This window comes from Pinus tabuliformis, chromosome X, assembly GCF_031772625.1.
Source record: "Pinus tabuliformis cultivar Carrire ecotype Pingquan chromosome X, CPIR1, whole genome shotgun sequence".
Lineage (NCBI taxonomy): Eukaryota > Viridiplantae > Streptophyta > Pinopsida > Pinales > Pinaceae > Pinus > Pinus tabuliformis.
The window spans coordinates 1245826446-1245852462 of NC_142308.1; the positions used below are offsets into that span (position 1 = coordinate 1245826446).

A 26017-nucleotide genomic window follows, 5' to 3' on the forward strand; every position below is an offset into this window, starting at 1 on the left:
TCATTTAGAGGAAAGACACCTTTAAAGGCACAAGTTGACATTTATATCTCTTTGCTTGATGGGATAATAGATGCAGAAACTTTGGAGAGTTGATTATACCAATTAGAAGGGTATTTCTTTGTTCATAACTTTCCAATAATGATAATATTATCTTCACATTCTTGCAACATCTTCCCCATCTGAAACATGGTTGGAATACATAATGTCCACAAAATATTGGATAAGCTTTTAGAGTGTATGAGTTAGAGCCACTTGGGGGAAGGGATTTAACGATGTCTTGAAAAAACACTACCACATAATTTAGAAACCATGATAACTAATACACAAGATGGACAACCTTGGGCTCGCAAGGTAAAGCCCATACTAAGCAAGAGTTCACTAAAGCCTTCCATACCCTACATACAAAACTTGGTATCAAGGAATTTGAAGGGAACATGGTTCTCAGATACCACAATATCCTACACAAGTACATCCAAATAAAAATTTGGTCTCTGGGCATTTCTTTGTTGGGAGCAACTTATTGCTATATCATCAAGATTCAATAATTTTTTCTACAAAATAGTAAGAAAGAGTTTGATGTTGACAATCAACCATGGAAAAAGAATGGTAAATGCAAACTTAAATATAAAAACAAAGCATGGAAAAAAACAAGCAATCAAAGTTGTATGCAAAAAACAAGAATAAGAAATCAAAGCACAAAGGAAAGTGACACAACAATGATGAATGTCAGGCTAGACATTGTATATTGGAACAAATGTAAGAATTAAACTCTAATTCAACCCTAACAGCACTCAATACCATGGATAAGGGAAAACGAATCAATGACATAGAACCAAGTGTTATCATTGCCACTACAAAGATCCATCCAAAGGAGCCTAAGGAGGGATAACACCTCTTCTCTTCGCATATGCAAGTGAAGGGGATTCCATTGCATTTCACTATTGATAATGATAGCAAAAACTAACCTAATCTTAATAGATATTATCAATAATATGATGCCATAAATTACATTGCATTGTCATTTATACACCATCAATTTGTTGAGCTAGAGATGAGACATCCTCGTCCATAAACAATGCTTCCTAGATACAACATCAAGTTGGCCCCTTTAAAGATGAGATACCATGTGATGTTTCCTCGCTTGAAGTTTCTTTTGTTATTTTAATACTGATATATGTGGAAGTATCATGTTTATTGATCTACTCTTCATAGTATCGTTGGGACCCTAGGAAGCCAAATCTAAATTTTACCGAAGATAGCCCTAGCTAATCTCATTTATCACAACTACATAGTGCAAGAAGTTAATCCCTTGGACAGACTTGTTCCCTTTTTGCATTAGTTGAAAGGAGTAAAGAAAATCATTTTGACCATCAATACCTTTGCAAGGTGTCCCTCAATGTTTCTTCTTTGTCCAACAACCCCGTGTATAGACACTCCATTCTGGATAATGATAAGAAAGTACCAAATTCAAATTTAATACAAAAGGGTTGCACTAAACCTAGTGTCCCACTTTACGAGAGCCCTATTGTAATGGTTTATAAGGATGTGACATGGAAATTCCATCGTGAATTTGACTATGAAGCCTTTAACCAAATCACAATAAAGAACCAACAACCCATCCCCTTGATAAATAATTTTCTCTATCAATTTAAAGGTTTGAAGTTCTTAAAGAAGATTGATCTCAAGTTTGGGTATCCCTAGGGGCCAATCAAGCTAGATAATGTGTGGAAGACAACCTTCAAGTCCAAAAAATGTCTCTTTGAATGGTTCGTCTTGTTGCTCAGCGTAACTAATGTGCCAAAAACATTCATGAGGATCATGGATGGTGTTATGTGGTCATTCACAAATTCTCTTGTCATCATTACCTTAAAAAACATCCTCATCTTCAATAGAACATAGGAAAGGGAAATTTAAGCACATACCACTAGTGTTGAATGCCCTGAAACAATACATTTTATATACCACCCTACAGAAGAGCTCATTTGGCATAGAGGGGATTCAATATGTGGCACTCCCTGAATGAGCGTAGTGTGCATGTGGATCCAGTGAAGTTGTGAGTGATTTGCAATTAGTCAACACTAAATACACTAATAGAGCTTCAAAACATCTCAAACTCCACCACATGTTACCACATTTTAATACTAGCATTATCTCATATTGCTTGGACCCTAAACTAAGCAACCAAGGGTGGATCCAAGGCCAAGTTTTTTCGATTCAAGGCACATTGATATAAAGCATTCAAGGAGTTGAACTATCACCTTTTCCCTATGTCAATGCTCATATCATTTGATCTACAACAATGGTTCAAAATCAAGAGATACACCTAAAATTATGCATCAATGTAATCCTCACTCAACATGGACATCTATTGACCTCTCACAGCAAGACACTTTTCAACACAATTCATACATATGTCACCCATCCCAAGGTGTTTTAATCCATTATCCTGTGTTGTAAAAAATGGAATAATTATATTATAACAAAGGAAATATTCATCCACACTAACTACTAGCCTCTACAATTTATGAAAACTCCAAGAAAGTTAGAAAATCACTACCATCAAAAGTGGTCCAAATGCCTTTTCCATAGTTCCCTTTGTACATCGTGTAAGTGCAACATGAATTGAGTTGTAAACAACCTCAATGGACCTTTGATTGTTGCATTCACCATATCTCTCAACTCTTGTGGACACAATACTTTGAAATGACCCTAGTTGTATCATAGTGATCTCGACTTCATTGTTACATAGCAAAGACTAGTCGTACATAAAGAAGTTTCGTGATTTTCACCTCAATGATGAAATTGTATGTCATCTAAACCATCTATACATTCCTTTAGGGAAGCGTGAGAAGCTTATTTAGGAGGCACACCACAATGGGGAGGCAAGGTACATTGGCATGGAGAAAACACGCAACACTACATTAGTACCTCTATAAGCCAAAGGTCCAACATGATGTTCAAAGATACATCAGATTGTGCATCCCATGTGCCTTTGTCAAATCTTCAATTAATAAGCAAATGTTATGCACCCCTTTTCCACTCTAAAAAGGCATTGGGAGTTAATCTCCAAGTGACTTTATATCAGGTTTACCATTTTTGGCACCTTACAAGAAGAGAACACAGGATAAGGCATTAAAGCTCTTCTTTAAGTCTGTTTGGTTTCATTATGAGTTACCAAAGACACTTTTTTTATATGAACAATAAATTCCTAAATATCTTCTAGTTTAATGTCAACTATCTTCCAACCCCAAACCAATAAACAAAGAAAGGTAGCCAACAAGGTGATTATGCATATCCTCAACTATCTTCCAACCCCAAACCAATAAACAAAGAAAGGTAGCCAACAAGGTGATTATTCATCAACAAAAAAAACAACTCTATCAAGTCCTCAAGCAACACAGCGTCTTTACTAGGACAAGTGGTTAATAGGGAACCAAATCTAGAAAAAGTTGCCCCCGCTAATACAAAAAACATGATGCAATGGAACCATTACTTCAAAAAGGAGAAACTTTGACCTAGGTGGTCATTCAAGCGTCTATGCAATCAATGTCTAGGATATACCAGCTTCTAATAAATAGTCTTCAATTTTTCGATTTGGAAACAATGAAATTTCTAATGCATTTGTCAAGTATTTTCCATGCATTTTTTGTTTTACAAATGATCAAGGCCCTTTCTTGGCTCTAGCCTACCACACTTATAAAACTCCAAAATAGCTTTCTATGAAACCAATAAGGCCCCAAAATCTATTTTGTATGTAAAAGTTATGGCCTCAAAACTTGGTGTTTCAACTAAGTTCCTTGGGCCGTATGTTTCTTTCTCCACCTTAACACCTAGGGTTAAGGTTTTTAGATCATATGGCTTTCTCCTTGTGAAATTTGACATTGTGATCAAATGTAATTTCAACCTCTTATTATAGGCTTTTTCAAATGGATGAGGTAACATGTATGTCACTTCTTCGCACATTGTACTATAAATCAATAAATATGTTATTAAGTGTGACCCAAAATGTCAATTCTATACCCCCATTATGCTATATAAAATGGTTTTGTATCACATTTTTATATACCACAAATTTCTATTGAATATAATTTTCATATCATATATTTGTGTCTATAAATGTTTAATTATTATTTCTAATAAGGCACAAATTTCAACCTAAGCTTGGTGGTGGTGTTCGACTCTCTCTAGTTTAGTGGACAAAGAGGATTAGTTACAACAACCAGAGATTTTGTCCTTTAAAGGGGTATTTTGTTTTACCCTATATTTTGTCTCATGGTGAGAGACCTTTGTCATCCCTTTTCCCCTCTAAGGGATTTTGGTGCTACCCTCTATTTTTTCTCATGGTGAGAAGTCTTTGTCATTTATGTTATTTCAAATGCACCCTATATCCTATATAGTTAGTATATAGAAATCATGAAGCATATTTCAAAAAACATATATAAATTTAAGTGTTAGCCTATACGAACCCCACGGGTTACTTGATTGATAGATGCTCTTATGCAAAAATTTCATGGAGGCTTCATGATCAAAAATCATTAAGCCCCTTGGGATTACCAACAAGGATTCCCACTACCAGTTTGGATCCATCTTAACTATGGATATATCAAGTGCCAAGAGGGATCAAATTTCTTAAGTTTGCACTCAAAAAAGAGGTTTGCACCTCGAGAGATTTGATGCCTCTAGGTGCTTGATAGATCCGAAGTTAAAATGGATCTAGGCTAATTATAATAATATTCTTATTAATGTCATTATGATATTATTTACCAATTATATTTCACTTTCAATGTAATTAATATCAAGGATATAATTGATAAGATATTGACATTACCATATATAATTTTAATATTTTCAAAATTTTGTTACAATACTTTATTAATTAATTAAAGAAATAACAACAATAATATTATTATTTAATAGATTATGATCAATCACTCATACCACAATGTCCTTTTCAACCTTTTATTATCAATTTTATTATAAGACTCATCTCTCTCTACTTTCTTAATATCCTTCTTTGATATTTAACCGAAATGTGTCAACTCCAATCATTGTATTAATTTCGAAATTGAAGTTAATTTATAAATTCTTTTATTTCCACATTGAAGTTAATTTACGATGTGATTCATAAATTCTTTTATTGCCATTAATTTAACGTTTTTATAGGCTTCCTTCATCTAACAATTAACCTTTTTATTGTTTTTAAACCATTTTGTGTTTTCATTTTTCATTTTTGCGATGTGTTATTGATGATGGGTTTGTAAAAACTACACAATTGATTTGAAGAAACTTTTCAACATGACTTTTTGTTAGTGAAATTTTTCATTTTCAGACTATGGCTATAAGACCACCTAATGTTTTTTGTGTAACAAACTTTTCCATTTAGGTTTGTCACAACAGCTTCAATGACAGATTTTGACCATTTTGTGGCTTGTCTGACGCTATTCTAACCCTTGTGTTCCCGATCCTTAAGAGCCTCATCCACAAATTCTACCCTAGATTTCAATCATCCAACCTTCCGTAACCACAAGGTATTCGATACTACAAGTAGGTTATTTTCCCATCACATCATGCATCGATGTACCAAGCTTCCCCTTGTATCTTGTCCTGCCTAGGAGCTAATTCTTCGATCCATCATTGTTAAAGTCTAATCTCGATCCAAAAATATTTTTTACTATTTGATCTGCCAATGGAAGGGAACTTTTGATCCTTCACACGCTCTAAATTTTAAAACAAAAAAATTATTTAAGAAATTTTTAGACACAATAAAAATTCTCATTATCTTACCAAATCATCTCAAAAACAACTCTGCCTTTTCAAAAGTTTTAATATATCATGAAAAATATTACAACTACAAAATCCAAAGTAGCGTTTAATTTCTATAAATAAAGAGTCTTGCTCCCTTTAAATAAACTATATTCCACATAAATACGATGGGTTCGCATAAACCTAGAGCTCAAAAAATATCGGTAACTTGACCAGATCAAGTTTACATTAACTACCCAACAAAATTAATAAGAATAATAATAATAACGTGGAATTTTTGTTTTTATTATTTTAATTTGAAGCTATTTTTATTTTAACATGAGGTTATTTTTATTACTTTATCATTTTTGTTTACATAACATAACATCACAATGCCTCTTCTATATACATGACAATACCTCTTCTATATTAGATTAGAAAGCGTGTCTGCGCAACCAGTTTTACCATCATCCAAAAAACCAAAAAAAAAAAAAAAACAATCAATCTACAGAACTTTAAAAAGTATTCACATCCACACTCGAAACACGAGTGAGAAACTTTAAAACACACTGAAACTAAAAAGGAACACTAACCTTTATATTAGCGACTATAAATGTCTTGTAATACTATGTTCATAAAATTAGTATTATGTTTAATACCTTGACCTGGATGTGGAGTAACGATGCAAACATGAGATACCTGGATGAAAGGCATTGATGCAAAACATGAGATATACGCATAAAGGGCATTAATAGCAAGACCGCCATTAAAGAACCATTTTGAAAATCAATTCATGAGAATCTAGATATAAAGATGTATGTATCATTGTCCTTTAATCCCTTTTTAATAATTATTGTCATTAAATGTATAAATGCTTTATTGTCTCGGACTGCAACTATAATCCTCTAACCACTCTTTTAGACTATTGATCATCGTGTGAAATAAAATGTTAAATAATGTTTAAGAAAACATGAAATACACAACATCCATTGCAATATGATCCTTTGGATTAACGACCGCCCCCACTGCATATAAAGTATCTAAATGGCTCGCTTAAATATTTAAGAAACTTAGAAGTCCTCTTATGTAGTATGTCATTGCAAAATATGATTCTTCGTATGTCATTGCAATATATGATTCTTCGGATTGACAATTGCCCCATTTAAGTATTTAAATGACTCGGTTAAATATGGAAGAAACTTAGAAGTTTTACAATGCAGTAAGACATTGAACTGCAATATGACCTTTCGGATTGACAGTTGCTCCATTGCATGAAGTATCTAAATGGCTCAAATATTTAAGAACCCTAGAAGACTTATAATGTTGTATATCACTTCTTGACCAAGGCGGTATGCTACCATCTTTCACTTTTTACCCACACTACAATTAGTTGTACACGCTAACAAAGGCTAGTTAACTCGATAGCTTGATGATAGGAAGTTCTAATGAGAAGAAAAATTATAATAATAGTTGTACACACTCCTGCTTTAAACAATGTTGCAAAAAAGAGGATGAATAAACCAGCTTTTGAGGCCCTAATATTAGAGAGGAAGGAGGATAGAGGAACACATTTAATAATAATGCAATGCATAAACAAAGAGACTTTTATAAAAGAAGCATGTGTGAATTGAAAAGCTAGATTTATCCAAAACGATCAAGCAAATATGACGAAGAAATGAAGATGCAGACACTGAAATTCCCTTTGGTGTCTTTGTCACAACTCAACAATATAATGAATTGCCATACCTTCACTACAGAACCAATTAGAGGGGAAAAACGAAAAGTGCAAGAAGCTTATCAATTCAAGAACCAAAAGTTATCCTCTATTACCATAAACTAGAAACTGCAACCTGTTTGGTAAAAGACTGAAGAAAAATCATTCAAGATATGCACTTTAGATCAAAACAAGAAATCCGCTTAGAGAATTCAAAGTATAAAAGTAACAGAAATGCACCACCTGTATCAAGAAGCACCATATATAGGGGTCTTATCCAACTTAAATCAAATGTCGCATATCCAGTTGATGCAAAGTTAATATTTATTTATTAATTGGCGCCACATTAGAATGGTGGGCAAAGTATCCACAAGATTTGCAACTTGGTCTCTTCATACCAAGTGCACTCTATTTACCATTCAGCCATAAGCGAACAGACAAATGACACCTATTCAAAAGAATATATAAAATCCCATCAAATCTTGCCCAGTGAGGGCTCTTGGGCTTCATCAATAAAAGTAATCCATAAAACCTCTGAGCATGATGCTTTTGGATAGAGGTAGAATGCAAGATAGTAATCTCCAATTTTGACATGACTTTTTCCTGTTATAACGAATGGCATATTGTGTATTAAAGAATCAATAGCTCTGCATCATAGCAAACAGTATGTTTTCTCCAAAGAACTCTTCAACACCAGGTATAGGAACTTCACCTTCATGGTATCACCAATTGCGAGCAAAATATCAACGGCCTGACATGAGGGTCAACTCACACCTGTTCCTGGAACTTGAAAAGCTATAACTTATGGAAATAGTCGAACAAATTCAATACTTCACAAGACCTAAAAATGCAACAGCTGAGGAAATATGTACTCGTAAGTCTGCCATGTCAACGTCGTGACCTCCTTCAACGAGACCCCATTTTTCAACCTTTGCAAACAACAAAACATTATTATCATCACAAACAGTTCTAAGGTTCCACAGTTTCTAATGTCACAGAATACAATCAAAATGCCTGCATGAATTGATAATTCAATCCCTACTTTCCAAAACTAACGACAAGGAGAAAGAAACGGTAAAAAACCTGCAAATCCTCCTCTAATCGAACCAATTTGATAGCTTCTTCAACATCAAGCCTGCCATGAAAAACAGCAAAGGCTATTGTTATAGAATTTGCAGCTGCTGTAAGTGCATCTATTGCAGTCAACTCCCAGTTGTCTCTTTTCTTAAGAAAACGTTCCATGGCATTGACCAGCTCTTGTGGCTGCTTGCCTGCAAAAATGCTCGTATATAGCACAGGCCTGACTCCCAGTTCTGCTTCCATCCAATCAAACAAAGGATCCATGTACTCCACCTGCAGGTCTGAAAGGAAATGAAGGTCAAATAAAAACAAATATTTATTATTATTCATTCAATGGGAATTAAAAAGAGGAAACTCTTGATAGAAACTCCTCATTTCCCATATATTTAAATGCCATTACCACTACATACCATACCCACGAGCAATACCAGACCATAATACAGCAATATTTGTTGATTTTTGGGTAGCTGTAGGAGGTATTCCCCAGCTACTCAAGTCGCTCTACAAAGAAAAACTAAATTAAATTTTTATTGGTCAGGTTGGCCCCAAAAGTTTAAGTCAGTCCAGCAAGGAGACGTGCCCCTTGGTCACCATTAGACCACTATAAATACAAACTTGGCCTCCATCACTTGGACACGATTTGAATCAGCACATCATCTGATCTTCTATTCAAACATGCAACTTAGAGAAGAAGACTTGTGATGTTTAACCAGCGCTGACCAGCTTTGACCGGGTTTTTTGAGGTCTGTTTGACCTGTGTTGACCAAGATTTTTCTGGTCAGAGTTGATCAAAAATTTTCTGGGCAGAGTTGACCAAGTTTCTGGGCAGCAATAGAAGGCTGAATTTCAGCCTGATTGACTCAGTTTGACTGAATTTTCTAGGCAACTGCAGGAGACTAAATTTTGGCCTATTATACCAGGTTCGACTTATGCTGAATTGTTGGTCTAGGTTGACCAAGTTTGACTTGAGAATATCGGATTGTACTTTTGCTGAATTGAACAATTTGAATTTCTCCTCGAAAAGATTGTTGGGTTTTCTCCCGAGTTTGGGTTTCCCAGGGCAAAAGTTTTGGTGTCTAATGCGCATGGTTTTTCTACTATGATCTTTATTGCTCTGTTGCATTTACAATTGAATTTTCTGAAGTGTAATTACTTAATGATAATCTAGAATGTGCTAAAGCCATGAAACCGGATTCACCCCCCTAGCCCATCGTTGCTTGAATCGGGCGAATCAGGGCTCGATTCGGTCAGATTTGTGTCCTTCCGATCGTGTCCAGTCGTGTCCCGATTGGACACGAATCCTGCAATTCAGACCTCCGCACAGCGTTAAAAGGGCGATTTGGCCATTCTAATTTCACATTCACCTTTCTTGTTTATTGTGGGTTTGTTGTGGGTGTGTGAGAACAAAGAGCAAAGGGTGTGGGAGCATTTTCAAGGAGATTCAAGCAACAGGTAAGTGCAGTTTCTCTATTTTTTTTGCATTTTTATTACAGCAGTTTGCATGTGCATTTCTTTTACAAATTTGTGCATTTTTTGTTTCTTTTTTTACAGCATTCATAGCTCAACCAAAGGCAGCAGGGAAGGGGCAAAATGTCCCCATTGGAGACGCCCATCCTGTCCCAATTTCATCAGGGTCTGCTCCAAGTGTTCCCTCTATTGCAAGTGGGGTTGCAACAGCAGCTTCAAGTGTGATACTGTAGAAGGGTTATCCTCCACACCAGCAGATAGAGAGATGACTTTGGACACAGGGGAGGAGGATGCAGCAGAGGAGAGTAGTGGTGACCATGATGTTGATTTTGATGATGAGGATTGATGACTCATGAGCTACCTACTGCCTTGAGGCTTGTAGACTTGTAGTTGTTTTGTATTTGTTATTTCTATCTGCCATCTGCATTGCACTACCTATGTAACACATTTTGATTTTGACGACTTAATGTGAAAACTACAGTATTTTACTATCTTGCCTTTCTCCTATTGGATCATGGATGAATTGAATATGTATTATGATTTATCATTTATGTCACAATTGTATTTGTATGCATAATGTTACTTTGTAAAACTTACATCTAGATGAAGATCGATGTTTGAATCAATGAATTTGTATCATGAATGAGAATGTGTGTAAAAAATATCTAATTTTTAATATATATATATATATATATATATATAATGTATCCGAATGTGTCCTGTTCCGGGGGGTCAATGTGTCTGTGTCCGACACTCGAATCGCCGTGTCCTTCGTGTCCCATGTCCCCGTGTCAGGTGGCTTGGAGCTAAAGTAATATCATATATCATTGGAAGTAATTATCAGTTACAGAAAATTGTGTTTGTCTAATTAGCACAAGAAAACAACAATATTATCTCAGCCAGAAGTAATTCAACCTCTAAACTGATTTGTTTCAGGAATTAATGTCACATTAGGATACTGGACCCACTCATCCTTGCCTGCAGTCTCAGCTTTCCATTCTGATTGATGTCTTTCCTCCAACCATGAGTTGTTATGCACTTCATCTCACCCTATTGGAATTGTAGTAAGGCATTATTATCCTTTATTAGTGTCTTATATACTTCATTGTTCTCTTGTAGCATAACGACATGTATGTTTACAGTTTATAGAGGGCTGGGTTTAATTGTTAATTCCTAGAAGTTCTTCTCTAAAGATAAGATCAGGTGAGATCATTTATCGAATGTCCACAGGTGACCAAAACAACGCTCAATGGAACTAGAAAATACAGCAAGCCAAAAACATAAATAAAGCATAAGTGCCAAGGATATTCCTGAAAGCTAAATGATAAAGAGACACAAGGGAGTCAGAAAGGCTGAACTGATAGGGTAAACCTTAGAAAAAAAAAAAGCATTACTCGACACTAAATACAGAATCATAAAAATTTTAATACACCTGAAAGCTAAATGATAAAGAGATACAAGTGAGTAAGAAAGTGTAAATGAGAGGACTAACCTTAGAAAAAGAGAAGCACTACTCAGCACTAAATACATAATCATATATTAAATACATCCCTGCATATACTCCATAGCAATTTTACCACATAACATGATGGCAACCAAAAAATATAATAACTAAAACATCAAATCAGTAGCATATAACATTCGCATTTAACATCAAAGGTGGTCTCAGTTCTCACCCTACAGTAACTCTTATATTAGCGACAAACAACTAGGAATGGTTGTGAACACTTACAAGTTACAACTAGCTTATCATTGTAGCCCTAGATTGATCAATGGGTCACCCATTTGACATTAAATGAGACAATATTTTGCATGTCACAAAATATGTTGCCTCTATAAATAAACTACTTTTAGCCCATTCCATTGGCATTATTGTGTTAACCATTTTTACAAATTCCCACAGGAGTGTGGTCTACCAGCAAGCAGCAAGGTGATCAGGCTAGCTTTAAGCCAGAGACCTAAGTTCAAACCCCCCCAGTGGGTGCAGATGAGTCCAGGTGCAAATCCTGGATAACTTTGACGGTATAGATAACCCGTCATAGTGCAAGCCAAAAAAACTTCATAAAACTCATTTCTCAAAATAAAGCTATCTATAAAAACATGACTACAACACAAAATACAATGATGGAAAGCAAGACTTCGACCAAATAATCATTATAAGTAATCTGAGGCTTCCACAGTTATTCATATTGTTGTTGGAGATTTCGGAAATGAACTGTGTAGTGTTTTGATCCATCCAATGTTTCGGATGGTTACACCATCCATCATTAGGGACCAAAGAGCTATATAATTAAACAAGTGCAGAAGAGCCTTTTTTTAGGCAAAGGAACAAGGGGTCTTGTTGCCGCCCAGATTGTACAGGGACTGCGATAACCGCTCAAGGCGGGGTTGTCACTCTAATCCCCCCCATTCCGTTCTAGCTGCCTCCCAATAGTAGGCTATGGGGGGTAGTCCCTATGGAATGATGTGAAGGAAAACAAGTTGGAAACCAACTTGTTTGGGAGACACAGATGAGTGGCCTAGTTACTTGGTTAAATTTAGCAAGATTGATGATTAGATTAGATTTCTTATGTATGAGACCAATGTCTTAATGGAGTCATGATTCTTGCTCAATGTAAATTAGTTCCAAGTAACGGATGGACACCTGCTGCTTAAATGATTAACTAACCTATATGATGTGCAAATCCTAGGACCTATGTGTGGTGCAATGATCTTGGTTATTTTTAATTATATGCCTAGTCTAAGTGTAACCTTCCCTTAACTATTTTGAAGTTGGGCTCCATGGTAGGTTGTGGGAAGGAAGCCAACAAGAAGCAGGCTAAGGCCTGATTAACAATACCTTCTGTTAGGCTCCTATCACCCGATGCCTCTAGCGTTGCAGAGATTGTGGCTCTGACGACTGCAAAGTCACCATGTTAACCACCAAAGAGTTGTCAAGGCCCCTCAAGCTAAGGTGAGAAGGGTTGTCTTAAATCTCTATCAACCTAGCTTATGCTAGGAGGTAAATTATTAATGCAGGCTAGACCCTAGAATGCTTATGCAAGACGATGAGTGAGATTATCTTGAGTTAAGATTGTTTGTGTTGCTTAAGTACTTAGTGTGAATCTTTTTATAGCAAGCATACTTAACAATATTGAGATGACAATCTTAAACAAGATAAATGCTCACAGATACAAGTGCAAACTTCAACAAGAGATAAATCCACGAGATGCTTGACCAATTCAAAGAAAATTAAGCACTTAGCCAATAATGATTATCCACAAGATACCAATATTTCGACAATGTTTAATACCACTTGAGATAAACCAAACACCACTTTTAAGATAACTAATGAAAAACTTAGATGCCAAGTGCTTAAGATGATAAACCAAGATGCCAAAGATTTAAAGCACAACCATGCCAATTAGATTTCAAGTCACAAGATCGGATATTTAGAGCTTAAGTGTAGGAGTGCTCTAGGTGCCAAATTCAGGAAATTTTGCAAACTTGGAACAAGACACAAATGTTAGATCTCAATAATCAAATCAGTCACGATACTTGAGAAAATTTCAACACGTATTAGTATTATAACAGTTGCCAGTAAATATCAATTTCAACGTGCCTATGCTTGCCCAATGTTATAAGAATTAACCCAATCACCAAATAACTTGACAAACTTGAAAATCAAATGTACTAGGCCAATGTTGCACGAAGCAGGGACGAAGCAGGGACGTTTTTTGGAAGCGGGGACGCGGAAGTGTCATTTTCCAAAAATCTAGGAAGCGAAGCGTCTGTGGAAGCGTCTGCTCTATATATATATATTTTTTATATTTTTTTGCATTTATACTCGAAACAAACATCCCAAATACCAAATTAGTTGTAGAAGACATGAAAACATGCATATTTTTGCATAAATCAAGAAAGATATAACATCCATTGTACATTAATGATTAATTATTCGAGCATCAACCATTTAGATGCATCAACCATCTAGAATCTAGATTCTTCTCCTCTTGTCTAGCCTTTGCCTCTACCTCGATTGTCTAGGGATATTAGTCAACATTGGCCAATTTTGATCAAACTACCTAATTCAAGACTTAAAATATGGTAGAAAAAGCTTAACATGCTTGATCGATGATTTTGACTTGATTGAAAGGTAATTTTTTGCTAAGGGCGTGCCGCGTGACAAAGGAGTTCAACAATTAACACCACCAACACTAGGGTACATATAGGGCTTGGTGCTCTTGATTAAATGCTAATCGCATACCTTCATACTTGATATAATCTAATGAAATGCCACAATCCCATTGATCCTGAATTCCTAAAAACTGTTAAGTCTGCTGAATTTTGAATAGGATATGAAATTCTATTTTCTCCATATGAAGTCCAATGAGGCTGGAACCACTCTCAAACATCCTGAGTCATTTCATGGTAATGTTAAAAATTTAAATAAAAGGATGAAAATGAAAAATAAAGGAGAATGTCACTTTTACTTTAAGAATTTAACATTACCATGAGGGAGCATCTGCTATATTTATATTTTTTTTTGCCTTCATTCGTCACCCTAACCCAAGGCGGACCCACCCCCAACAAGCAAACTCACCTAAAATTAATAAAAAAAAAAAAAAAAAAAATTGAAAAAAAAACTATTTTCTAAATGCTTTTCCGGAAGCGTATGGAAGCGTACGCTTCCTCCTCCGAAGCGCCACGCTTCCAACGCCCGAAGCGCCGTACGAAGCGCGCTTCAGAGCTTCCGTACCACGCTTCCGAATTTCCAAGAAGCGGCAAAAAATTCGGAAGCGCGCTTCCGGCCAAGCTTCCTAGGCGCTTCCGTACGGGACGCGCTTCGGGGCTTGGAACCGGGGGGGGCGCTTCGTGCAACATTGTACTAGGCTACTAGCCCCTTTAAGATGTATTATTCAGAGATATTCCAGATCTGATATATTTATTATAGCAATAAATAAACCACAGATGAGCGAGCTAACAATGCTAAAGACAATGTCCAAAACAACCAAAAATAGGGAAATTTTACCAACATTGAAAATTTTAAGTTTTTTTGACTCTCTTTAATTGTATACTTCAGAAATTTTAGATCTGAGTTTTCAGTTATGCAGTAAATTCCAGCAAACTTAAAATTAGATCTAGGTGAGATCTAAGGTGCCCAAGTGGCCAAAACTTAAGAAAATGAAAATTTTGCAATTTTAAACAATTTTGACAATTTAGCATGTGGTTTTAGGGCTGAATTATCACTGATTTAAATTTTGTAATAAAACAAAAAGAAAACTAGGGTTTAGAGTTCAAACCCTAGGCCTAAAAGTTAAACCTTGTGGATGCACTTGCCAAAGTGGCCCAAAAATTTTGGATGAAGATGCCACCTGAAAATCAAAGTTTTGGAGACCAAATACCTACAAAACCACCAAAAGATCAGTTTTGAAAATTCAGATGAAGCTTTGAGGGCAGATTAGGGCAACAATGGCCAAGGAGGGGCAACGCTAGGCCAAGGAAGGCCAGTGTTGGGAAATAAAGGGGCTAGGATGATAGATCGGGGATTGAAGAGGCAAAAGAAGGCCAAAAAAGGTGAACGTTGGAGGAGGAAGAGGCTCAAGGGCTTGACATTGAGGCTGAGGAGGCCCTAAACACAGGACGATGGGTTTCAAGAGGCTAAAAGGCCACAGCAAGCCCTCTAAGGCAGTTGTCTAGCCTTCCAGAGGGAGGTTGAGACCAGAAAAGGCCACAACTAGCCCTGAAAAGGGCTTAAACCCTCTTTGTAGGGAAAAAGGGAGGAGGGTTTACAAGATCTACAAATATACAAGGGTTTTGAAAATTTAAAATTTTGAAAAAATATTTTTATTGAGTTTTTTCCTTTGATTAATGTCTAAAAATACTTTAGAAACCCCAATGTATAATATAGCCTTAGCAAAGATTTAATCCACCATAAAAATATTTTGGATCCAAGCAACAATGATTCCTACCCAATTTTGTAAACTTGGAGACCAAGGATTGAAGTACCTGCACACACTGTATTTATCTCAAAATAATCTGTTAGATCTCATGGGGAATCAAATCACCTAAGATTCGCCCAAAACTATCAATAGTATGATTTTATCTCCATCTAATGTAAAGAAACAAATCTTACCAATATTTAGCACAACATACGAATGTTCGTAATCAATACGTACCACAAATCAATAAGCATGAACACCTTGAATTCGCACCCCCAAAGTCTTTATTATGATAAAAAAAAATAGTTCCCAATGGGACAATAGTTACGAATATGCAACAATTCTTGCCAGAGTTCAAGATGTTGGAGACTCAAATGACTCTCTAATTTATAGCTAAATCCTCCAAATAGAAAAATAACGGCTAGTTTCTTTGATCATTGTCAAAATAATCTTGGCCATTGATAAACACTTCAAGATCTTTTAATCTTGGCCCTTGATTTTTTATTTTTGAGAAATTTTCGAATTTATCATTTAATTCCATTTTAATTAACTCAAAATTAATTATTTTAAGCTAATTTCCTCAAAAATTTGACTTTGACTTAACCACCAAGGTCCAAAAGTCCAATTTTTCTTAAAATATACAATATTCCCTTGGTGGAGGACCCCTAAAAATTGATTCATTTAAGACCCACGAATTTTTCCACTTGGAGAATTAATTTTCCTAAGACAACTTAACTTCGACTCTAATTAATTAATTTTCTGGCTTAGGATTTAATTTTATTTTGCCAGAAAAATTAATTAATTTACACATGAGGGAATTTATTTATTTTTCCACCCTCAAATACATAAGATTTTACATTCACAACCCTCAAAGGAGGAATACACATTTGGTTAGACCCTCAAGACACATAACCCATCTGCAACACAATATGATCCAATAGACCAAGTGATTTGTAATAAAATAATATAATCAACTAGCTTAAATTATTCCCAAATCACTTTTAAATCAGACTCAACAAAAACACTAGGACTCACCTAAGATTTCGACAACAAATTTCACCCTAGCTTTGGAGTTTAAGCTGGAGGGAAAAAACTCTTCTGATAGTCGTGTTTAGAAACATAGGTAATCAACGAGGTTAAAAAACCTCCTAAGATGAAATGCGTCACCAAAATCACAGGCTTACCTAGGTTATTACATATACTCAAGGTCTTACTAGGATCATTTACATTACATAACTTGCAGAATGGATTTACTGTTGATAGATGATCTGATCTTGTTAAAAAAAAAATTACTTTCGCTTCCTTGGAAGTTTGACAATTTGAGTGCAACATTTGTCTCCATACAGGGACACGTTGTTTCCATGAAGTAACATGAGAACCCCAGAATCCTGCATCCAAGGAAATAGAAGTCCATCAAATAGGTATCTATTCAACGTCGAAATCATCATGCATATATAAAAAAATATCGCAGGAATAGAAAAGAAACTCTACTCTAACAAACTGAAATAAGAGACAATATAAATGCACAAAATAAAACTACCTAATGACATGAAATAAAAGGCAGAAGGGTTAGAGATACTATACAAAACAATGCCCTATGGCTTCAGATGCCATCTTTGTATTACAGCTTCAGCATTAGCCCATTTGTTGGCAGGTCCACAAGATCGCCTTCCAAAGTATTTAGATAGAAAGAATTTGCTACAACAACCCCCCTGATGATATATGGTCCTAGCCATAAACTGTTGAACTTTCCATGGTTGCCAGGCTTCTCATTTTTGCAATCCCATAACAATGCCATATCACCAATCTATAGCGACTTGTTCTGTGAAGACTTGTTCAATCCTTCTTTAGTTCTAGCCTAGTTCTGACATATGTTATCAAAAGCGTTTCTGCGGGCCTCATCAAGCTTGATTATTTGATCTATTATTTTTTGTACCGCATCTTTGTCCTCCGTAAAATGCTGAAGGAGTTGATAAGCCGGGAGCTTGAGATGAACTAGTAAGGTTACTTCCAAACCATAAACAAGCTCAAAAGGACTTTTTTCAATAGCCCTCTTCTTCATGACCTTGTCTGCCCATAATGCATACTTGACCTTACTATCCCAAGGTCGTTTATTATCCCCACAATTTTTTTAATGATGGTGATCAAATTTTTATTGCTTGATTCGGCCGAACCATTTCCTTGGGGATAATAATCTGAAGAATGAGATAGAATAATGCCATACTTGAAGCAGATGGAGGAAAACTAGGAAGAGTTGAAAGCTTTGGCATTGTCAATCGTGATCTTGGCTAGAACACCAAATAGAGTAATGATGTGATTTTCAATAAAATCCATGACAACCTTCTTAGTAGCATGCTTTGTCGGAATGGCCTCAACCCACTTTGTGAAGTAATTTGTCGCAATCAGTATCCATGAATAACCATTACTAGAATTTTGGTTAAATTTACCAATGAAATCCAACCCCCATTATTGAAAAGGGGCTTCCGCTATAACCGACTAGAGAGGCAAGGCTGCTAATTTTTGCTTCCCTATGAAAGTTGGCACTCCTAACATCTTCTGACAAATTTATGCACATCTGAGAAAATGGTGGACCAACAATATCCTGCACACAAAATCTTGTGGGTCATGGTTTTTGCTGCAAAATGCCCCCCACAAAATCTTGAATGGAACTCGATGATGAGCTTCTTAGCCTCATTTTCATCAACACATATGAGTATTATCCCATCCGAGTTTCTCCATCCAAGGCCATCTTTTAAGATATAATATTTGGATGCCCTTAATCTGAGATCCCTCCTTTTATGAGCTACCAAGTGATTAGGACAAGTCAAATTTGTCAAATAATAAATAATGTCCTTATACCATTCGATCCTCTCCAGCTTTTGAAGCTCAGGGGAAATAGAAGGTCTAGTAACTTCATTCTGGCAAACCATTTCCAAGGTTTTCTCGTTACTTTCTGTCAACTTTTGCGCCAATCCCTAGCCTTTGATAAGCTTGGTCAGTCTAATCTCAAGATCATACTCTTGAATTTTAGTTACCCATTTGGCACGCGTTCCCAAGCAATCAATTTGAGTTAATATATATTTGATAGCTGAGTGTGGAACAAATGCAATAATTTTTTAATAGCCCACATATGTCCTGAAATGCTTAAGGGATTTGACCAATGCATAAGCCTGTTTTTCCATAATGTTGTATTTTAATTCTGAATTCTGCAAGGATTTGCTCATGAAGGCAATTGGCTTCTCATGGTCATCTTTGTTCTTCTGCAATAGGACACTTGCTATAGTGTCTTCGGAAGCAAATGAAAAGATCATAAAGTCCTTTGAATAATCCAAACTACATAAGACGAGCTTTGGCTATAGTATCCTTGATATTTTGAAATCTTGTCTTGACTTCCTCTTTCCAAATAAACTTTGCATCTTTCTTTAAGAGACATTGTATGGTTTTAGCAATTTCAGCATAGTTCGAAATGAATCATCTGAGGAAATTTGTCTTACCCAAGAAGCAGTATAAGGACTTAAGATTATGGGGCAATGGAATTCATTGAATAGCTTCAACTCTTTCAAGATCAATTTTAATACCATACTTGGAAATGATATGTCCCAACAACTTCCCTTCAGTAACCCCAAAAACAGACTTGGCAGGGTTTAATGATATACCAAATTCACTACATTTGTCAAAAACGTGCTTTAGATGGTTGATATGAGATTTACCATCCTTGGAGAAAACAGTATGGTCACCCTGATAGATTTCAATGATTTTAACGATTAATCCCCTAAAAGCATAACCATAGCCCTTTGAAAAGTAGCCCCAGTATTTGCTAACCTGAAAGGCATTCTGAGATATTCAAAAGTACCCCAAGGCGTGCTGGAAGATAGTCTTATGACGATCTTCTTCCTTAACCAAAACTTAATTATAACCAGAAAAGCCATCTAACAATGACATCATATTGGACCCAGTTATCCTTTGCAGCGTATTTTCCATGTTGGGTAGCAGGATAATTGTCTTTCTTACAAGTCAAGTTAAGATTCCGGAAATCAACACATAGCCAGATAGTACCATTCTTCTTTCTAACAATTACCAGGTTTGACCACCATGAAAAATGTTGTGTCTGCCTAATGATACCAACAGTGAGCATTTTCTACAATTCTTTCTAAACAAGGGGGGCTAGCTTAGGATTGATTTGCCTAAGCTTTTGCTTAAACGGTTTGGCTTCTTCATCCTTTAGCAGAATTGTTTGTTGAATAACATTCTTTTTGTAACCCTTGAGTTCATAATAGGAAAAGGCCAAGACATCTTGATATTCAATGAGCAAGTCGATAAAAGCTTCCCTTTCTTCTTCAGAAGTTCCTTTACCAATTTTGACCATTTTCGGGTTTTCGGGGAAACCAATATTTATTTCAATGAATTCTTTGGGATCCATTTTCTTTTCATCGGTTTTTCTGGTGGCATCATTTCTATCAAAAAGTTGCTCCATGGCTATCATGTTCCCACCGATAGGATTTACCACATCCTTTTTTCTGATTTAAACCCCTCTTCCTTTGAAGAAGATTGAAAGTTTTCAAATTCGTAAGTGATTAAGGAAGTGGATAATCTGCCTTTCATCATCAAACACTTGCCAATGATCGACATTACATGGAACTTGTTGTACCTGTTTCCCGTAGGCAGTCCTTGGCTGCAAAAACTACACCAGGAAACCAACTCAACCAGTCTTTAGGCTCAAGCTGGCCCTTGAACCAGAGGGGGCTCCCTCAGTTGTTATGAGGCTTTGTTTAACGTTGTTCACTTGTCACTGAACAACAACCTTTGAAGCACAATGGCCAGATTTATGGTTTTAATTGGGGGTGGTTGGCGATCAATGACAATCCCTATTCATATTAAATGCCTCTCTCACAGGGTCCCTTCTGAACGTGTCAGCTTCCAGCCTGACAGAACGACTTGATTTGTATAAGAATTTGACAAAAGAATGTAAGGAGATTCCTAATAATTGAGCAGCTAGACTGATTACTTAACAACTAGGAAGATTTGGATGTGTGTAGAAGATTTCTACAACCCGACAAAACATATTCAGGAGAAAATAGAAGGACAAACAATAACCAATTTCAAAGAGGAGCTAGATCAGACAGACAGTCTACTATACTAATCTCTTTAAGCAATTATAAATCTGCAGGGGATTTCAGAGAGATTGAAACACAATTTGTTCTTACCCAGGTCTTCTATAATACTGTGAACATGTGCAGAAAACAGATATGGAAATACTGGAAAAACATACAAGAAACACAAAATTCTGTCAAACCAGAGCCATAAGGCTTTCATTAGAATTCTACAAAAGAAGCTATTACATAGTTTAAGAGCCTTGGCATCAAAAACCCACACCTGTTTATTACAAATAAAACAATATATAGACTAAATATCCCCTAAACTGTTACAATAATCCTGGAATGAAATTCTGAACTGTATATTAAAAATAAATAATATTTCCTTATTAGTTGCAGGGAATCTGGAACTGTTGCAAGTATCTGCCTTGAAATCTGGAGTTGGTTGAATGACTGCTAAAAATCTGCAGAATGATCCTCAATCTGTTGATCTTTTGATGTTTTGAATGTTGATATCTCCATGCCTTTAAAATCTAGAGCTGTTGTTTCTGCCATTTGCCTTTCAATTGATATTTTTGTGCCTTGAAATCTGGGGTTTGTGAAGTTGTTGTTGAAGATCTGTTTGGAATGCATTTATGTCACTTTTTGACAATGCTTCACTAATTTCAAAATCATAAATGTTTTCAAATATTCCGTGAATAAATTTGGTATTTTCATGAATTTACTAAATAAATTCAGAAAGTATCTCCTCAAATAATAAATTTATGGATAAATTCATCCACTTATTTGAAATTATGTCGTGTTTCTATTTCTCATGTGTTTACAAAACTATGTGTGGTTTTGTAAATCCATGTCCTGTTTCTCCTTCCCTGTAAAAACTCATTTACTTTCACACTGTAAATTTCCTTTCTGTGAAATTCATTTACAGATTAAAAAACCATATGTGGTTTTGTAAATCCATGTCTTGTTTTCTGTAGTTGGTAGAGTATTTTACTTTGCTCTTTTACTTTCACCTCAACCTGATTTCACACCTGTAACTTGATTTCACCATGCCTGTAAATTATTCTTACTTCTGTAACTCTGACTTCAATTTCACATGTATTGACGTAAATATCTTTTTGTTCTCCTGTACATTAATTTCATCAATATATGATTGCAAAGCCTCCCTTTATTCATTTTCATGCACCGAGAATTTATTTTACCTATAGTTGTAACACATTAACCTGTAATTCCATTTTACCCACTTTGCCTTCCATCGTGAAATAAATTTATTTCATAATAGTATTCCTGCCATATAAAATTCTAATTAATATTAGGTATAGTTTTCAGGCCCCCTCCTTAGTGGTAAATGGTTTGGGATTTTAAGTCCCGAATAACTAGGAGCGGGGGTTGGCAGTTTCGGAGGGTGGTTTCTAAAACTGCTGACTTTGGACCTCCCCCCCTATGTTAACGGGAATGGCCAAGGGGGGTCCGAAATCACTTTTTAAACGTTGGATTAAATTACCCATATCTCGAGGCATGAAAGATAAGGTGAGTTTAATTAGTTAAATGCGGGGTGGGCCATAGGCTTTAGCTTTGAGTGCGCTTATGATTTTAGCTTATGATTAGGATTAAATTTTATTTTTTATAATATAATTTTAATTTTAAATAAATATTTTCATAAAAATATATAATTATATTTTTATAAAAATTAAAATAATTTTTAAAATTAAAATTATTATATATAAAAAACAAATAAATCATTCAAAAGCATAAAATTTATATATGCCCTCAGTGTTTAACTCAGAACGAAATGGCAATTTCACATTAAAATTTTTTAATTTTCAATGTGCCGAAATATGTTACAACAAAACTGACGGCCTAAAGACGACTTCCATTTTGGCTTTACCCTTCATTAAATCGTCAGATATTTGGAAAGTGGAAGTGGCTACAGCAAGCTCATTAGCTTGACCATTTTCCTCTCTAGGGACAATGTGCAGGCCAAATGCATCAAATAGCTCAATGGTCTCCCACATAGTGTTTCTGTGTTTTTTTAGTCTATCACTTTTGCATGAGAATATTCCCTTGACCTGCTTGATGACCAGATCAGAATCACCCATTACAGTTAATGATTTTATTTAGAGGTCCCTAGCTATTTCCAGGCCTAGCAGCAAAGCTTCATACTCAGCTACATTATTACTAGCTTCGAACTCTAGAAGGAAAGCGAATTTAAACACATGTCCCAGTGGCGAACTTAAAACAATCACGGCCCCTTTCCCTGATTTTGAACAGGCCCCATCAAAACTCATGTGCCACATTTGATTTTTAGATTCCATTTTATCCTCTGGTAAATTTAAAGGATCAGAAAGGACTGCAAAATTTCCAATACTAGATAGCATCACCACAGACTCCTTTAAAAAGCCCTTCGGAGGGGATATTTTATCTGAAACTTCCTCATCCTGGGCACAAGCATCACATGGAACAGCGGAAGGGGGAGTTTGGTGCTCATCCATAGGAGAATCCTTGATTTCCTCTATGACTAAATTATTTCAACCCGGACTTTTGACCATCCGACCGATAGGCACATCAATTCTAACTTGGTTGATCCATTCCCCTAATCTGAAATCAAGGTTAGATTTAAGAAAATCAAGGATTGGCTCTCCAAAGTCTTGGGCAAATTGCTCCTCAAGCCAATCTTCATCTTCGCTTCCCACATGGCTTGAAGTCAAGGTTTTCAACATTTAGGCTATTTTCCATAACTTCCATCCAATCCTCTATAGGCAAATGGAACTCTTTTCTGAACATATTAATTTGTGAATCAAGAGGCCTTTGCTCAGCAAGAGGATTTCTCCTTGGCCCAAAACCGTTGTCATCTTTGGGTTCCATACTTAGCATCTAAACTATTAAGGACCGAATGTCATTCATTTGTTTGGTATGTTGAATATTCATTTCCTTAATTAATTGGGCTAACTCTTTTATCGTTTCAAACTCTTCCTTAAATTTGACAAGACCTCTTTCATAACCAAGGATCTCTGATTTCACTGAAGCCTTTTTATCCTTTTCCAACTCCTCAGTTGTGCTTTGGGCAGCAGCTAGAGTGACAAGGTGAGCTCGTCTTATCTCATACTGAACTTCTACATGGTAAGCCTCAAGATACATTTCCAAGACTGTCTTGTCAGGAGGCTTGTAATCTTGAGTCATCTCCTTTAGTAATTGGTTGAATCTTTGATTAAATTCCATCACTGTTTCATTCTCCTTTTTCTTTATGGTATTAAATTCTTTTACCAAGTATTTTCCCTCCTTATCCCCATATTGTCTTTGAATGTGTCAAGGAGGGTTCTCAGAGAGTCAAAGGCATTATCAACACTGTCATGAAACTAGTCAAGTGCATTACATTCTAGTGATAAGACATAATTTCATCTTGACATCTTCATGATTATAGTCTGTAGAATGAACATATCTTTAGAGGAACAAAGAAAACTTCTTTATATGTTCTTCGACATTGATAGCATTATTTCCCTCGAAGACTGGCAGTCTAGTCATAGTTGACTCATTTGGCAGATCATGCAAATACCCATGGACATTGGTGAAGTTGCAAGGCCTGTAAAAGTCACCCATGATGTCATGATTCAGAGGATTGGTGAAAAGAAAATGGAGATCTCTTGTCTGAGAAAATTTAAACGATCTCTAGAATGTAACTTGTTAACCGAGCTCTTGAAACCTTTTCAATATCGGGAGCGGGGATAACCAAGCTACCAGGATTCCTTCTAGAGTATGTTCTTGTGAATGGATGAATAAGTGGAGTCGCCGCCCAAACAGGAAACCAACCTAAATGTGTAGGTTCTGTTATCACCCCCAAGAAACTCACCTAAGTTGTATATCAGTGATGCTCGGGAACATTATAAATTCAACAAAATGTTGGATAAAATGATGGATGAATGAAAGAAATGTTGTATATTCAAGCCAGATAACCACTCCTACTATGATTGACCCCAGACATGGGTGAACACCCCCAGACTACAAGGCTTTTAACCACCACTTACTCACAGGTTTAGAATAAGGTGATAATGGGGAAGACTGACCACACTAGCAGATGCACAGGACCCTGCGATGGCCGGCTGCAACCAGTTAAAAGGTCTGTAAATCTGTTTTCTAATACACAGACAGGATGACAGCTCTCTAGCATTAAAATAACAGAAACCTGCAAGCAAATTCAATGATACATGCTAAACCCTAACATAGAGGTGGGATGACAGCCCCTCTAATGCCAAACATTAATAGCACATGAATAAACGCAAAACAGACACACCCTGGAACAAGATGAAGAAGTGGACAGTGAGCAATTAGCAGCAAAAGACGCTTGCATTAGCTGAAAATGAAGACCAGACGCTGCAGGTATCACAGCAGTTACAATCTCCAGAAGTTGAACCTTACAGCAAAATAACCCTCATCCCCCCAGATTACATCTATTTTCTGGGTCTTTATACCGTTTGTTTACAAAATGTTTTTCTATTCTATGTGTGGAGGGGTCATAATGGACCACCAACCGCCTTAACTGTCTGATGGAGTCTTTGGTAAAATGTGCTTGCTACAATGAACGGATCTGATCTTCTCGGATGCTCTACTATCCATCCTGAACAGGTGGAGTGTCGTATGGAAGGCATTCCATGACTGATAAATGCGTTTAACTGCTCGAGGCATGTCCTTTTCTTCTCGGCCATTTTGTTTGTTGAATGCGGTGGTTGAAGAGTAACTACGCAGAGTGGTGAATACTGGCCACCTTCTTCCTTGGGATGCACGGGACCGGCTATGGACGCAGACAGTATGGCAGGGGCATGAGCAAGACGGGGAAAAGACATTAGCCGTTGGATCGCGCAGATGGACGGAGGATATGACTCGGCGGGAGCATGAAGGCAGGAAGACTGAGTATAGGCAAATACACTATCGGAGGCGGAAAAGCGAACATGAGACTTTATACAAAGGAATGGTGAGTCATATCGGGTCCGGCACCTGATATCGCA

At 36.3% G+C, this 26017-nt stretch overlaps 1 protein-coding gene across 1 annotated transcript in view; it reads right to left on the reverse strand.

Annotated features, from left to right (window-relative positions):
• Nucleotides 1–7738: 7738 nt before the first annotated feature.
• The window catches only part of LOC149144487 (uncharacterized), a 169903-nt gene continuing 151624 nt past the window's right edge, over nucleotides 7739–26017 (reverse strand). Inside the window, exons 3-4 of the mRNA XM_089448125.1 lie at nucleotides 8540–8817; nucleotides 7739–8385 (exon numbers count right to left, since the gene is read on the reverse strand). Of these exons, the coding sequence (XP_089304251.1) occupies nucleotides 8281–8385; nucleotides 8540–8817 (383 nt within the window). The 3' untranslated portion in view covers nucleotides 7739–8280. The remainder of the gene's footprint in view (nucleotides 8386–8539; nucleotides 8818–26017) is intronic.